A 17,476-nucleotide genomic window follows, 5' to 3' on the forward strand; every position below is an offset into this window, starting at 1 on the left:
CAATGGATACTAACAGTGGGTACTCTTAACTGTACAAATTCTGTAGTGGGCTTCATTCATATTTAAATGTTATTTCCCTAATGTGGTAATGTGACTACCATCTTATTTGAATACTTTTTAAACCAGGCGCGTGCCTGGTTTACTGAAATTGTTTTTGTAAAAGTGTGTGTGTGCCTGCCTGCCTGCCTGCCTGCCTGTCTGCCTGCCTGCCTGCCTGCCTGCCTGCCTGCCTGCCTGCCTGCCTGCCTGCCTGCCTGCCTGCCTGCCTGCCTGCCTGCCTGCCTGCCTGCCTGCCTGCCTGCCTGCCTGCCTGCCTGCCTGCCTGCCTGCCTGCCTGCCTGCCTGCCTGCCTGCCTGCCTGCCTGCCTGCCTGCCTGCCTGCCTGCCTTCTCGAGATGGTCTTTTACTTCTTTCATCACAACTCAAGAGGCTATTGGATACACGTACCGGAGTAGACATGTGCCACAGAAGTATGGCTTGTGTAGTATCAATAAAGTAAGTATCAGATTCGTGCAGTCAGCAAAAAAAAAGTATTTTCACATTAACACATTGAGAAAATATGAAAAAGTACGGTGATATCCGGGTTGCTCTACGCGAGCGTTGGATACTCTCCCTCTCCACTATTATTAACTCTTGGTAATATTGATCACTATTGCCTAAGGAACTCAATTACACCATACATAGCAACCACAAGAATGTTATAAAAATCGGGCCATCCACTTTGTTAACATGTTCTATCATTAGCAAACAGTGTTCTTTTATTAATCAGATCATGAAATAAGTTGATGTGCTACTTCTAAAAACCAGGTGCCATGCAGCTAGCTAACTCGGAACTAACCAACTATTTTATTATGTTGTGCAATAATGCATAATTAATTCATTGCAATTCTCGGATTTCGTAATTCATCAATTACATTGCTATGCACTGCTAAGGAAACGCTTGTTAAACAAACCGCTTTTAACATATTACGCACAGAAGTATCTTCTAAACTGTTTTATAGTTTGACTATAGTGTTTTTTCCCAAAGATTCTCTCGACAAAGCCTCAAAGCTGCTCTTCATTTTCATTCGCGTATGTTGAGGATACGCCCCCTTTCCAACCGTCTATTCTTATTCTTGGTAGTCTACGAGGCCTGCACTGTTGTTTCTCAACTGTTAAACACCTATAAAACCCTAAGGGAAGGTAATTCACAAAGAGGAGAGTCGCCACACCCGCATTTCAGACCGCCGAAAAGAAACCACCTCAGAGTAAAGTTTACCAGTGCATAATTAAGTTAATGCAGACTTCATTCTGCTCTTACCATTTAATGATTTTGCTCATGTGGGTGCGTACGGACAAACATAGATAGGCAGGCAGGCAGGCAGGCAGGCAGGCAGAACGAAGAGAAGAGTTATCGGCATGTCCATGAAGATTGCTGGGAGCCTTGCTTTCAACCCACATCGTCAGTAGGAGCATCTCAATAAATGCCTGTCGGGATGTGGAGGAAGAAATACCTGTTCGAGAATCGAGTGCGTCTTCAATTGAAATGAGTGTGTGTTGTTGAAGAACCGAAGTTCATCCAGAGTTGTAATTCTCCGGTGGATACACGCTCGACAAAAACAAACACTGGCAGATACTGATTGTTACCCAGCCAGACATGCACAGACGTCAAGACTCGATATTGATTCTATGCATCAATTACTTTTGGCGGCCTCGTAAAGGCTCTTTTACTGTTTGATTTTGTTAACACGTCTGGCTAAGAAGCCATTTGTTCTACGCGCTCATTTTACACATACCTATTGAGCGTTGGATACTCTCCCTCTCCACTATTATTAACTCTTGATATTACATATACAAGTGTATTATATTTGTTACATTTGAGTAGGGATCATAGAAATAAAAAGCAATGAAACAAGTGGGGACATCATACAGGGAGGTATTGGGTGATGTAGTGTTCTGCTATGATAACGCTTATAAAAATCACACAAGGGCGAAGGTGAGGCATATCTATGTACCATGAGTACACTTACATTAAAGAAATTAGCCTGCTTTCACTCGATGTGCCCTTTTCGTATCACCAAAATATGTTTATTACAACTCTTACCTTCCTAATGTCCTGGTTTCATCTGCAAAAAAAAAACTACAAACAATATTGATTTCAATTTCTGTCGAGCAAAGATTCTTAATTACCCATATAAGGTGGCACCATTACATTACGACTGGTTTCATCATTGCGCATATTGTTGAGTATAGTCATGACCAAAGTACATGTAGGGATTACAGCTGCAGGTGTATATAGATGACCTCCCTTGTTTTATTGCTTTTTACCTTTTTTTCTATAAGTTGAAGGGAAAATTTGAAATTTTAAGTTTGATAAGGGGTCATAGCCATAAAAGTAGTGTAACAAGAGAGGTCATCTACACCATCAGATTAACTAGTTGACAGTAATCCATAATTCAGTCTATAGCTAGCCATGACTGAATTAGGGATTAAATGTCCACTAGTATATCTGCAGGTGTAGGCGACCTCCCTTGTTTCCCTACTTTTTATGGCTATGCAAACTAAATTCTATTTGTTTGTTTACTTTTTTTGAACATAATTGCTGTGGTGAACCAGTCAAATGAAAGAATGGTGCCAGACTTAATGTTTTCATCTGAACGCACGTCCCAACTATCAGTTACTGAAAAAGTGTAGTAGTCATAATACTTCGTTTTCAGCTATGTTCAGCCTGTTGTTACACAGCATTACAAATGAAGAACATTACGAGAAGCGCCTCTGCAATCACTACGGAAATACAGACGTTTCCCATTACAAATTATTGGGAAGCCACCACACACTATGAACTCTTGGTCATACTGAAGGCATTTTTGAGCTTGGTTATACGTACACTGTACCTAACCAATACTGCCAAGACCAGGAACATATTGTGAGGCTGGTTTCTGGTCAAGATTTTTTTTATGAAAAGTTGCAAACCTCTGTTATCCCTAATGATAATCCCTCTCAGATATAATTTTTCCTTGTACTTGTTTGTTAACTTTTTTGTAACATAATTGTAATGATTGGTATACCACATCATAGGAAAGAAGATCACTGGCCAGACGTATTACAAAAATTGACCCTGACAAAAAAAATGCTGGAAAGTGATATGGTTATCCCACTTTGTTTGAAACAACACTACAAATGAAGAGCAATAAGAAAGTGTCTCTGCAATCAATCCAGCCACTATAGAAGTCGTGACTTGCACCCCTGACTATCAATTAACTGAGAAGCAAAGTTGCTTGGTTTTCAGGTAGCTATGTTCTGCCCATTATACAACATTACAAACGAAGAACAGTACAAGAAGCGTCTTTGAAATCAATTCAGTCACTACAAAAATTATGGATGATTTTCGTTGCAGCCAGCTGCATTAAAGCCATCAATACAAATCAATACCTATGTGGTATTGGAGAAAGAAATGGGACACAAAGGAGGACAAAGGTGACTCCATGTTGCATACACTCTAGCTGCTGTGGTTGGCGAAAAGGCACATCTCGGGCCGAGGCAACAGCAAACAGTGAAGAAATCAACCCTGTAACATTAACTATAGTCGAGTTATACTTGGCTAGGAAAATTTGATATAAACTTGTTGGGTGGTTTGGAGTCACTCTGAAGACAATTTTGGGTTTGGTTATGCATAGCCAATACTGCCAAGCTGTTACGAAGGAAACGTGAGGCTAGGTGAGTTGACTATCAACTCAATGTTATACAAGGACTAATGCCAACCAATTTAGTGTTGATGTGACAAACAATAGCATAATTGTGTGTGTGTTTTTTCTAGTTCATATCATTCCACTCTTGCTCCCAATTTGTTCCCATTTGAGGGCTCCACTCCTGGAGTGAAGAGGACCAACAGTATGAGAAGTGGAAATGTTAGTTGTGATCATTGCTGTTATATTTTAGTTATTTACTTGTGGTAATCTGGTTGACTATTTCTTTGCTATGAGAGACTGTTTATTATCCAGTGGGGACAGAGCTCTTCTTCTGAAATTTTTTAGTGTGTTGCTGCACATGCATACAATTACTATTGAAATAATTGCCAATGGTGATTGATAACTATTTATGCGTCAGTTGACACTTCATTGTAAATTGGATTATTTTATGCTTATAGACAGTATGGTTTGCAAAGTTACAGACTTATGGCCTCTTCTTGCTGTTAGGCATTTAAGGTAGATGTGGAGAATTCTCCTCAGCAGTCACCAGGGAGACGTGCTCACATAGATGTGCGGTTAGAGCCAATTGCTCCACCAGACTCGCCGTCAGCCAGGGCTGCCATCAACACAGCCATAGTGCTGGAGCCAATCAAAGATGAGCAAGAAGTACCTCCTTCACCACAACAGTAAAGAAATATATGGTTAATCCATTTAATGCACACCATGATTATTGTAGATCTCCAGGAGAGGTATACAAGTCAGCTGAGGTTACTGTGGTTACCAAGGATGATGATATTAAGACAGAACTGCATACAATGGTAAATAGCATGTTTCATTGTGCAAAAGCCTAGTCACCTTTGGGTTTATGGCCATATCTAGGACTAGGTATTCTATATAAATACATAAAACATTTTTGGCTTTCAGTTCCAGTTGACCTAAGTGTTTAGTGGTCTAGCTCATCAGGATTCAAGCAGAAAAGGCATTTTTGGAAAGTGAAGAAACTATTAATGACCTTCCCACTTAGATTGCAACAGTAAATTTGTTTAACACCACCCTGGGTTTTGGTCAGCCAATTGTTAATCTAATAGTCATCTGTTATTCTTAGTGCAGTGGTGATTCAATACTCTTGTGTTATAGCATGAGGTTAAAGAGACTAAGACTGAAGAAGTTGAGACAGGCCCTGAAGAAAAAGAGAACACAGAAGAGATGAGACAAGCTCAGGCCTATTTGGAATCAGTTGGCGGTGGTCCTCACACCATCAGTAAGAACAATTAGGGATTATCAGTATTATCATATGCTATTACTTGTACTGCAGATGTCACTGCTGATAAAGATCTGATTGCCAGTGCTCAGGCTTTCACTAAGACATCTGCAAGGTATTTAATTGTGGCATTAGGCAACTTATAATTAGCTGTTTCAAGGGCTAAAACACCATCGGAATGTAGGGTTGGTAGGTCGGTATATAAAAATAGATCAGCGTCGAAGGAATACATAAAATTAAATGTTCAACTTAATTGCAAATGAGAGCACATGGTCTCGCAACATAGAGCCGGTATTAACATTCCAGGTATAGGTAAGCTTTGCTTTAAGACTGTTAATTTGTGCTGTTTCAAATACGGATGAAGTGAATTCCTAAACACATTGTGAATGCCTTTCCCCAATGGACTTTACAAACACAACTATACCGAAAAACGGTGTCTGGCCTCAGGAATAACAAATTCTGTCAAGGTAGAAGTGAGCGTGTCTCTTACGTATTCTTGAGCCATTCTCTAGAGCATTTTTCTTCTGTGTGTAATGTGTATTTTGATCAAGTTGTACTACCCTAGCAATGAATAGCAGCATATAAAGATAACTACAAAATACATTTCAATAAACACAAACCAAAGTCTGTCTATTGGCACACATTCATTTCTTGAATTCACATAATTAGAGAAAACGGTTGGAGAGGCATGCATATTATTTGGAATAGTTGGCAGTGATGATTCACACTTGTTGCATACCTGATTGTTCAAATGATCAGATAGAGAAACACATCTTTCTTATTTTAAATTGTCGTTGAACAGAAAAGGCTATTTTGAAGCAATGGATTCATGTAATCAGGAGGACAAATCTACCAATAAATGGCAGTACTCATGTTTGCAGCATTTATTTCGTGAATGTAACTGGGCATTTGTTAAGGCCAGACGAAGTTCCGTCTCTTCACCTTCTGTAGAGAAGCACAGGTGATAAGACTGCTACTTGAAAACCCCCAAAAGATTATCCGGTTGTCGCAGCACACCAGCTGCAGTACAGAAGTAGAGAGTTCAGCAGTAAGTGAGACTACATATGTGTCAGTGGATGGGGTGTGCAAGAGTAGTCGATCAGAAGAACCAAGCGTAGAGGAACTACAGCATTTGCTTCTTGAGGAAAAGCAAAAGAATATGAGATTTTCAGAGGAGCGTGCTAGTGCAAAAAGCAAATTGTTTCAATTAGATAGCAGTAAAACCAGTGACTCACTGGTATGATATTATACAGGGTTTAGTTCATTTTTTGCCCTCAAGAGTTTTTTCGATTATCTCTGGCCAGCTGTGAATCAGCTGATTTATTCACACAATGGTCCCACTACTGACGAAGGAATTAAGAGATGTCATCCAAAAACACTACCTCCACTTGAAGAATTTTTTACGAGCACGGTACATTTACGAGCTGGCCTTTCTGAGCAGGATATTGCACATCAATTCCAAGTTAGTAAACAGTGTCCAGGATAGTATCAATAGTCCGTGCACTTGGATTTATTTTTTTTGTATCTGAAACTTAGAGATTCCATTGTGGCCACCTAGAGAACTAGTTCAATTGATTATATCCAGTGAATTTCAAGAGAAGTACCCTTCAACCAGAGTTACCATTGATGCCACTGAAATATTCATAGGACAACCAAAGTTACCTGAGCTTCAAAAAATGACATTCTTTAACTACAACACTTTCAAAGCATTAGTTGGTATTTCACCAGATGTAACATTTGTCTCCTCACTATATCCAGGCTGTATTTAACAAGGAAGAGTGGTATTCTTGGTTTACTGGAAGAAGGGGACTCAGTTATGGCTGACAGAAGATTTGATGCTTGTTGGAGTGAGGCTTAACATACCTCCATATTTACTTGATAAAAAGCAACTAACACAAATACGGATGAAGTACTACAGTACAATGCCTCTCATTTGAATCGACGCACTCTTATGTTAATAACTAGCTATAACAAAAACAACATGTACTAGCTCGCAATCAGTAATCAAGACCGGAATGTGCGTGGCGAGGCATGTGCATGGGCAGATGAATTGCCCATCTGCCTGAGCTATTAGTCTAAAACCATACTGTATTCAATGGGATACTTGTGGAAAACTGACCACTCACTACTGTAACAATATTCACTCACTGATGAAGAACAGCGTCTACTACACTTTCAGTGTTTAGAAAAATGGCCGAGTAAAATTTAGGCGATTCCATGCGTACTCCCCAAATTTGTCAATTTTTCTCCTAAAATTTTCCGCTATATGGTACCATCTTTGGGCTGCTTGATCGTAGGTTTTAACTCTTGACGACAAAAACCAAGCTGCTCAACTGGAATCGGTTCTACACGTTTCCAACATGGCTATTTCCATTCCTGCAATTTGTCTGTGCATGTCATGTATTCTGGTAACCACCATACTCAACAAGGTATAGGAAATGCACTGATGTGCTAGCAACTTCCTTGTGGTGCAACTCCAGCCGGGCACCCACACCCATCATTAAAATATCACAACTGTTTGTACTCGACACCACCTTCAGAAAGTAGACTTTGTCTGTTCTTATCTCAGGTAAGCACTTTGCTTTTAAAAGCAAGTAATCTTCTGTAGCACTTACCTGAATAGCTTGAATATGTCCATGTTCTCTGCAGATGAATTGTTTGCTTTGAAATCTTCATCTGGGAGTCCATTGGAAACAATACACTCTCACCAAAGGTAAAGCAAAACTTGTCAGTGATTGCATTTATGAACTCTTTCCATCCACTTTCTGAGAATTCTAAATCAGCACAATCAGCTTGACTATTTACGTCCACTCCTTTTGAATTGATCTTGTCGTTAATTCCGTATGTGATACAAGTCTTTACCCTATGTAATGTATGGACACTAGTACTGTATACACAATATGTGTTATAAATGCAAACATTAGCTAGCAATACATGTAATACTATACCATCACTACAACTATGCACATTTGTGCAAGCTCTCATATTACTAGCAGAGTACTAGTATCTCGACCCTGGCAATGGATCTTTGTTTAAGTCATAGTCATAAAACCTATGCCACTACCAGCTGGCTATAGGTTTCGCTATAGATGTACAGGTTGTTGGTTGCTCGAGATTCCACTACGCTGCGTTGTCAAACAGTAATGACTCTATGAATGTCTTACCTAGCAAACAATTCAGCTTTACCTCCTTTTGTTGGTGCTTCCCCAGGTTTTCAATTCAGTAACCTTCATTTTGGCTAGCCTTTGGTCATCTTGCACAAGGTCTCCATCATCACAATTACTTCTTTTAATGCACGTGCTCCTCCAGCTATATTTTCTAATTACACGAATTTGAGTAATGATTATGTGCCATTGGCTAGCTAAATAAATAATAGCATAGCATTTATAATTTTATACGTGGTTGACTATTGCCCAGACTCATGACAGTATTAACTGCATGTGTACCTGAAGTAGTACAATATCACTTGCTAAAAATGCCAAATTTATTTCAGTAGGTGGGTTGGTTGGGCTTGTGAAAGAACTAATGTAGTCTTATCATGTTCTAATGTTATACTCCTATAGTAGGAAGTCATCTACCAGTAGTAGCAGCAGTAGTGACAGCAGTTCTAGTAGTTCTTCATCATCACAATCTCCAGGCCAAAGTGACCTCAACATCAGCACAGGTGTGTGTCAGTGTGTGTGTCTGTGTGTATAGACCATGATATGAAATAAGTGCCACACTGTATGATGAAATATTGGTCAGGTGAAAATATTGACTACTTTATTCTCCTTCTTGGGACTACAGTAAAAGCTTGCTATTCTGTGAAGTATCCTTAGTAGAAAGGTGTCTTTAATTATTTCTTAATTCAGGGGTATAAAAAATATGTATGCTTATACAATTGGGACCATGGAAAATTGTCCTATGGATTCCACATTTTAGGCTCAGTCACACTTTGATCTTATAAAGTTTTTCGTGTTCCCTTTTCACCTGTCAAGAAATTGTATACGTATGAGTTGATTGCATATGCTAGAATACTAGAATTCATTCTTTGTTGTTATTTGTACAGATGCAGACATAGTTGTCGGCAATGCAGCAGCTTTTGAGTTTGGTGTAAGTATGTGTGTAGTGTGTTTGGGTGTGGTGGGGTGATGAGAGTTTAGCAATAACAAGTATCACAGACCTTTCTCTGTAGTTTTATATCTCCATTTTACTGTCACCTGAGTGTTACAGCTTTGTTTTATTATTTTTCCCTCCACAGGACCTAGAGAATGAGAGCAGTCAGTTGGATGAGATCATCCAATCATCTCTCAGACAAGTAGAGAACGCACGTGAATTTTATGAGGAGATGCAGAAGCGAGTTATCTTGAAATCAGACTAGTTTCATAGCTCGATGAATAGTCATTTTGAATTCTATATTTTTTTGTACAAGCAACTGTTCTTCATTAGCAAAGTATTCTCATTGACAGCTTGTTACCCATACACTTCACCACAATTATTTGTCTTGTAAGTGTTGTTGTACCTCATCAAGATTTGTGCATGCATGTATGATGTATTGGTGTGTAACTAGTGGCTATACAAGTGCTATGACCTTCCATGGAATGCATTATTTTGTTTTAACTAGTGTTGTATGGGTCAGCCAATAATGGGATAAACACTGGTTTTGCCCACCCACTTGGTAAACCATAAATTATCCCTGCTGACATAACCAGAAGCATGTGTAAATATTAATATGTGATTGTAATAACTGTTATTGCAAGACAGGATGTTGATGATGGAAATTAACTGGTGACAAAAAATTTATAAATGTACAGCATTGGAGCAGTCTAGTGGGTCAAGTGTAATGAGAAGGAACTTAAATTGTTGTGAAGGCAGTCCTACGTACTATATATTGTGTGTATATACAAAATTCATCCTTAGTTAGAAACTTAATGTGTGAAGTTTGTCAGTGAATTCATGACTGTATGCATCTTGTTATAGCTAGCTGTTTCCCAGAAGTTACATCGGTATAACTGATTCACTATCATATAATGGAGTTTTGAGCCAATCATTTCTCTCGGCTGTGCCCAAACCCCCACTTGGTACTGCTGTTGAAAACCCTTATTGAAAATATTCGATTCCAGACTTAGTTTGAGGCCAGCAGAGGCCGTTTATCACCTGAGAGCACTTACATATAGCAGTTCTTCAATGCCTGCCAATGATGCACGCTGCCCCATATACAAGCCAGCACTTCCACAAATTAAAGTCAGAGTGGTCTCAGTCTAGTGTAACAGATGAATTAACATGGCTAAAGAAACGCGACTCATGAGCATAGATCGTATATTCTTCATGATCTATGACCAGACCCAGAAAAGTGGAAGAAGGATTGTAGCCTATAGATAGCCACGTAACTGGTCAAAAATATAATTCTGCACAACTGAATCAAATGCAAGTATGTGATTTGTGGAAACTTATATATTAATCAGAAATAACTACGATGGTTTTGGTATGTTTTAGGATGTCTGATATCATCCTTGAGCATATAAAACATTCTGTTTTTTGAATCCTATCCCACTAGGGACCTATGAGAAGCCATGAATACAGTACAACAACAGACCCCACAGCTATATGTCACAGGTACATTACTAAAACCACAATACAACACAGACTTTGTATGATTATCTGTGTTGTATACTCTGCATGAGGTTTACACAGTAATAATAATAATAATAGACAATGTACTCGTGGCCGTTGTATAACTATATAATACTGAACTATGTATAATATTATACACCCATTGGCAGGCTGTTTTAATGACATCAACTCTAAACACATGATCAACATCAGATCAGTGTATGATCTATTCAAACATGTGTACTATATAGGGCTGGGCGGTATTGGAGTTTCGCTTCACGATATATCGTGCAGAAATATATCATGATATTACTATTTATCGCGGTTATTAAAGATGACTGCTATATTAGAGTAGCTGACTGCTTTATTAGGGTATCTCGATCCTAGCTGACTGTTCTATTAGAGTATCTCGATCTTTGTAAAAAAAATTGACTAGGTCCTTGTTTGCAGTAGTATCACGTGATTATTTGAGGTGCATTATAACAACCTTAAGGCTTAATAAGCTGTCACAAACACTAAAAATCGTAATAATATCGATATCGTGATATTATCGTTTCACCGAAATCTACGCGATACAGATATCGTTTCATTGCAATACCGCGATATTACTATAATACCGAGAAACCGCCCAGCCCTAGTACTATACACACTCATGATTATACACCTTTTTTTTAATGTAAACAGTTACTACCACAATAACATCCTGTATGTGTTGAGTATTCTCAAGGGAATTACCCACCTATATCTATAAATTGCACTCACTTATACAGTGCAGTCAGTTTACAGGAAGTTCAAGCAATCTCAAGTGTGCATGTTGGCAAGCTCCAAGAACAGTTCTTTATTGATTAGATTGTGCAAGTGACAAAACTCGATAACTGTCTGCTGGTTGATAATTACACAATGACTGTTGCTACACTGTTATTACTGCTGGCTAATGGGATACTACCCCTCTCCCTTGCTGACAGCCAGGCTGATGTACAAGGTGTAGACTATATCAACAATTGTTGTGATCTAGGCTATGGACGTTTCACCTTCTCCAGGAGACCTAAAGAATCAGGAGTTTATGTCATTCCCAATATCTGCAGGGATGATCATTTGGAGGTTGAGGCTTATTGTGACACTATCAATGGAGGAGGAGGATGGTTAGTGGTACAGAGGAGACAAGATGGATCTGTTGACTTTAACAGGACCTGGGTTGAGTATGAAGATGGATTTGGTGAATTATCTGGCGAATTTTGGTATGGACTGAGAGCCCTCCATTGTCTTACTGGTCAAGGTGGTTGGGAAATGAGAATGGACGTCAAATTAGTTGATGGTACTAAACTCTTCTTCCAATATGAGCAGTTTGGAGTTGCATCAGCTAAAGACAAGTACAAAGTAACTGTTGGAGGATTCCAGGGGACCACTACTGATCCAATGGTAGGGCACAATGAAATGAATTTCACCACCAAAGACAGTGACAATGATCGATGGCATAAGAATTGTGCAATAGATAATTCTCATTATACTAAACCAACTGGCGGATGGTGGTACAATGCGTGTCATAGTATAAATTTTAATCATTATTACAGTCTTGGAAATGATATTAAACTTAGCGATGGGTGGCATCATACAATATTCTCAGAAATAAAGATCAGACCTTTAAATTGTAGTATTTAACTGTACTTGTTAACTGCACAGAGCCGCTAGGGCAGAAACGCTTTTATGTAATGTTGTAACTGGTTGCTTAATTTTAATATTAGCAAGTGTTATGTTTTGCATTTAGGTCTCACCCACTCCTATGGAAATTATTGTATTGATGGTAATGTTATAACATCTACTGAGTCAGTCAAAGATTTGGGAATCATCGTTGACTCTTCTCTGAAGTTTCATAACCATACTGCTATAGTAACTGCAAGAGCTAATCGTATACTAGCTGTGATTAATAAATCGTTTGAGTACTTGAACGCCAACGTGTTACTCCAACTGTACAAATCCTTTGTTCGTCCCATATTAGAATATGGAAATATTATATGGGGTCCACAGTTCATACTCGATCAGCAGTCAGTTGAAAAAATTCAAAGAAGAGCTACCAAGTTAGTGAGCGAAATTAAAGACTTGCAATATGTTGACAGATTAAACCACCTAAACTTACCATCTCTCAGATATCGACGTCGTAGAGGGGACTTAATTTACACATACAGACTATTTCATAACATGCTGGACATGGATAGCTCATCTTTATTTACCCTTCGATCATCTTCTATAACAAGAGGTCATGATTTAAAGATCTATAAACCACACGCTACCTGCTTGCCACGCCGTCACTTTTATTCAGTAAGAATTATAAATGATTGGAATGGACTCCCATATGACTCAGTTAATGTTCATTCAACCAATTTGTTTAAGACACACCTAGATAGATTTTATTATGATTACCAGTATGATATTGTATAGTTATTTTTGTAGTAGTTTGATTGTATAGATCAGGTTTTTACAGGCTTTGCCTCCTTACCTGTACCCCCAATAATAATAAAAAAAAATAATAATAATAATAATAATTGTATCGTTGTCAGTACACTGTACACTCTGTGTAGCTATACAAATACTATAATTGTTTATTTAGCTATTATAAGCAGGGCCGGAGGAAGGAAAATTGAGTTGGTCAGGCCATTGTGTATGCTAAAATTGCTACGTACCATATACATGGTGCTGCCAATGAGAGAGGAGTTGCTGCACAGTGTGCGAAGCACACGTGCACTCTGCGAAATGTGAAGCACGAGGATTCCCAGGGGGGGTTCAAAGGGTTCCATGGAACCCCCCTTTTGAAAGAGCCTTTCTTACTCGAGATACTCTAATAGAGCAGTCACATCGAGATACTCTAATAGAGCAGTCACAGTAGTCTTTTGAGGAGCAGTGTAGTAAGCTATGTATCTAGTTATAAATAAGGAAATATAGTTGGTGAGGGAATCTATGGTGAGGGACAGCTATTGTCAGCAGGTGATGACCTTTTCTTTTTTTTGGTCTTCAACTTGCACTAGGCTGAAGTTACAATTCCAAAGTGGAACCCCCCATTTTAAAAGTCTGGATCCGCCCCTGCATTCTAGGGGGATTTGAGGGTATGCCCCCCACAGGAAATTTTTGGAAATTAGACACTCAGCGGATATGCAATTTTAGTGATATTTCACTGCACGCTAGCTAGCTAGCTATATGATTTTAGTGATATTTCACTGCTAGCTATAACTATATTAGGTCAAAATAGGAAGGTCCTTCCTTTTGTTGTTTCTGGTGATTTTCACACAGATTGACCTTTAAAATAAAGCAAACAAGTGCTAATTTATTATTGGAATGCTTGTAGCATTGGGTATCAGCATAATTGCACTGTGTCCATTTGACTATGTACAAAATTAATTATGAAATTTACCAGCAATTATACCATGAAATTGATTGTAGCTATATACCAACTTGACCATATATGTACAAGAGAGTATCACATTACCATATTAAGTTATACATACCTACTACACACTGTCACTGTTAGTATAAAAGAGATCACATTGTGAGGTGATCACTAGTTCATCAGTAGCTCTACAATGACTACTACTACTATTACTACAATAATACTACTACTGGCTATTGGGATAGTAGCAGTCCTAGCTGGATGCCCTAAGGAAAATGCTTCTATTGAAAGTTGCTGTTGTCTTGGCTTCAACACTAATGTCTTCAACAAGAGGAAATCAGGAGTGTACACCATGGTCAATTTCTGTGGAGTGAAATGTTCTGATACAGAAGTGTATTGTGACACGGGCTATGGAGGAGGAGGATGGTTAGTGGTACAGAGAAGGACACAAGGTGGAAATGAAGACTTTAACAGGACCTGGGTTGAGTATGAAGATGGGTTTGGTGAACTGACTGGTGAATTTTGGTATGGACTGAGAGCCCTCCATTGTCTCACTGGTCAAGGTGGTTGGGAAATGAGAATGGACATTAAGTTAGCTGATGGTACTAAACTCTCCTACCAATATAAAAATTTTACAGTTGGATCAGCTGAAGACAAGTACAAACTAACTGTTGGAGGATTCCAGGGGACCGCTAATGATCCAATGGCATATCACAATGGAATGTACTTTAGCACTAAAGACAGTGACAATGACCAATCTCTTGGAAGTTGCGTTCTGCAATGGGGTCCTAGTGTTCCATGTGGAGGATGGTGGTTTAATGCTTGTTGGCATGTCATCCCTAACATCTTGAAAGGTCATGGTGCTATTTATCTAAATAATCAGTTTGTTTACCTTGCATTCACCTATACGGAGATAAAGATCAGACCATTTCAGTGCAATGTTAACAACTGACCCTTAAGTGGACATCTTCTTCATGTGTGTACACTATCATAGCTCTCACATCAGTATGACACATATTAACAACAACATTAAAATTTTATTATTACACTATCCCATGTTTAATTTAGTGCCTATTTTGTACACATAATCCTGTTACAATAATAAATTTAGGACATTATGTAGTTGGAGGAAGCCATCTAGTTTTTGTTCCAAAGTTACACTCATTATCTTTTGTAGAAAATGAGCAAATACTGAAGTATTCTCACACATATCTATACATGTGTAGGATATGTTTATAACAGTTGCTTTTCAATAATAATAGCATTAGGAAATAATTAAATAGGCAAAGAAACAGATGCAAATCTATGGGTACATAATCAAGTATCAGGGGAGGGGCTGTACAATATGGCCTAACTGTAGAACAGAATTCCAAAGGAATGTCAAGTTGATAAAAAGTATCTCCTGATTTGATAAAATGTTTGAGGATTGTGACAGATAGCTAAAGAGTTCTGCATGATAGGAATAAATTGTTAATAAATCACTTTGCTTTTGAAACCAATATCGTGTAGCTATATCATGAATCTGTGGACATAATGCATCCCATAATTTTACTTATAATCATCAGGGGTGGATCTAGGATTTCCCAAAGGGGATGCTAACAGGGGAATCTGTAGTGAGGGATTAGAAAAGTGACAATTGGCTGATACAACTAGCTAGTACAGTATGTGAATCATGTTCAACATGCAGAGCATGTTCTATCTAGGGGGATCTGGGAGGATGCCCCCACAGCCTTGAACTCGGCAGTAATTTTGACTTTATTGATAAAACATAAGCATTGTGAGCCACTTCAATTAAGTGAAATCATATTCTCTGTCAGTGATACTAGGAGTGTAATCTAAAGAAGCTGTAAAATATTTAATTCTATTTAGCGTATATTAATTCCAAAAGCACCATAATTAATGCAGTAGTACACAGGTCAAAAAGAAGAGTTCAACATACACACTGGTCTTTGTTTCTTACAGTTTTAATGATGGATGTTCTATTTGAGTAGTTGACTGTTCTATCAGAGTATTTAATTTTTACTAGTTTTTCCTAACATTCTCTTACTGATCCCTAGGAAAGATTAGCTCTTCTCCTTGCTCTATCTTGTCCATGTATGCTTAAAATGCAATTGCACCTGTACTATATAGTTTCTACTAGCTTCCTAGCTAACACATATATAGTACACTTTTGGAGTGTTTCAGTACCTCATGCAACCCCCCCCCCCCCCCCCCCCATTCACCCTTGATCATGAGTATCTCAACTGCAGTTGTATTAGCTTTTGGTGCATAGATGAGCAGTTATACTGAATTAGATGCATACTAGTACTCCTACCCCATCTCTGCATAGCTAATCAGTTACCAAAATTTTAGTGATTGTTGTACAGTTGATTCAATTACTCTCCAAAATAGCTATTTTAATTCTAAATTATCACTCTTTGTGCAAAAAGAAGTCTGTTCTTAATAATTACCTCTTGTACTCTTGTGGGCTGTGCAAGTCAGATATTGAAGCTGTGAAATATTTCCGTCAAATTACAATGCATGTTGCTTAGACCTGGCTAATGGTTATGGAGGCATTTTATAGGATCTCAGATAGAAAGATATACTGTGAAGCAGTTACTTTCTATCCAGCCTCCTCTACTGATGTATTCACTCTGTCAACCTCCATCATAGAAACAGAGCCTAATGTTGCCAACAGTTAGGATCTATCAGTGTATTGCATTGACTTGTTTAGTTTAAGCTGTATCTATTCATCTATATCAATGTTCATATATTAACACTTTGTGTATCCTTAGTCTTCCCACAGGCTACCCACCTGTCTCTGTATTGTTAAAGTGTTGTAGTTTATTGTACCTAATACTTGACCTTGTAACTTGTATAAATATAATCCTGTATGCTTGTACCATCCATTCTATGCTTTTCCATGATACTGTTTGAAGTCTTGCACAGGTGTGCTCTGGTTACCTTACTTAGCTCACACTTATTACAATCAGACATAGCCATCCTAACTCTGTGCTATAGGTAGTTGCATGGGGCTTCTTAATATTAGCTGGATCAATAACACCATCAAAAGTCGTCAGCATCAGAAGATAACGTGTTGTTTCAACTAGTAAGTTATCTAACCAGAAGTTCAGATACACTGAATGTTTATATGTATATAACTATCAGATGTTCTTCAGTTGACACATGTAGCACAATAAATGACATAAGTGACCACAAAGCCATTCTTGGGACATCTTATGTTCTCACCTTGCTAGGACATCCTGTAGAAAGATTTATTTTTCTATGCATGGTCTCAAACTGATTTTCACAACGATCCAATTTCTCTTTGCTACTACCTATAATGCCCTCAACTCCAGTGTAGATAGCTTATAGAACAATTTTATTCTGATATACAGTGCTGGTCTGGCCACGGCTCCCACAAACTCTACCTCCACAAGACCTTGGATATTCACCCAATAATATCTAGTGATTAAGTTAAATGAAGCAACATGCCTACAACTGTGCACGCCAGGGGCAGTGGAACAAGCCAAAAAGTGAGGGAGCCAACTTTGAAAGCGAAATTTACACAGTGGAATAGCAAAATGTAGTTAATAT

General features: G+C 38.4%; 3 protein-coding genes across 3 annotated transcripts in view; all 3 read left to right on the forward strand.

Moving 5' to 3' along the window:
• The window catches only part of LOC136251188 (LLGL scribble cell polarity complex component 2-like), a 29,222-nt gene extending 19,719 nt beyond the window's left edge, over positions 1-9,503 (forward strand). The window contains exons 25-32 of the mRNA XM_066043575.1: positions 3,797-3,887; positions 4,176-4,354; positions 4,405-4,486; positions 4,806-4,929; positions 4,984-5,044; positions 8,493-8,593; positions 8,978-9,021; positions 9,170-9,503. Coding sequence (XP_065899647.1) covers positions 3,797-3,887; positions 4,176-4,354; positions 4,405-4,486; positions 4,806-4,929; positions 4,984-5,044; positions 8,493-8,593; positions 8,978-9,021; positions 9,170-9,289 — 802 coding nt within the window. The 3' untranslated portion in view covers positions 9,290-9,503. The remainder of the gene's footprint in view (positions 1-3,796; positions 3,888-4,175; positions 4,355-4,404; positions 4,487-4,805; positions 4,930-4,983; positions 5,045-8,492; positions 8,594-8,977; positions 9,022-9,169) is intronic.
• Positions 9,504-11,316: 1,813 nt separating this feature from the next.
• Positions 11,317-13,054, forward strand: LOC136251192 (fibrinogen C domain-containing protein 1-B-like). The gene has a single exon (XM_066043581.1). It carries the CDS (start codon positions 11,422-11,424, stop codon positions 12,178-12,180), a length of 759 nt encoding a protein of 252 aa, XP_065899653.1. The 5' UTR covers positions 11,317-11,421; the 3' UTR covers positions 12,181-13,054.
• A 1,039-nt stretch (positions 13,055-14,093) lies between these two features.
• Positions 14,094-14,852, forward strand: LOC136248537 (ryncolin-2-like). The gene has a single exon (XM_066040308.1). It carries the CDS (start codon positions 14,094-14,096, stop codon positions 14,850-14,852), a length of 759 nt encoding a protein of 252 aa, XP_065896380.1.
• Positions 14,853-17,476: the final 2,624 nt, after the last annotated feature.

The sequence above is a fragment of the Dysidea avara genome, chromosome 3 (assembly GCF_963678975.1).
Source record: "Dysidea avara chromosome 3, odDysAvar1.4, whole genome shotgun sequence".
In the NCBI taxonomy this organism is placed as follows: domain Eukaryota; kingdom Metazoa; phylum Porifera; class Demospongiae; order Dictyoceratida; family Dysideidae; genus Dysidea; species Dysidea avara.

Excerpts from the sequence above, each read along its gene's own strand:
- LOC136251192 (XM_066043581.1), top strand. The coding sequence starts at position 11,422 with ATGACTGTTGCTACACTGTTATTACTGCTGGCTAATGGGATACTACCC.
- LOC136248537 (XM_066040308.1), top strand. The coding sequence starts at position 14,094 with ATGACTACTACTACTATTACTACAATAATACTACTACTGGCTATTGGG.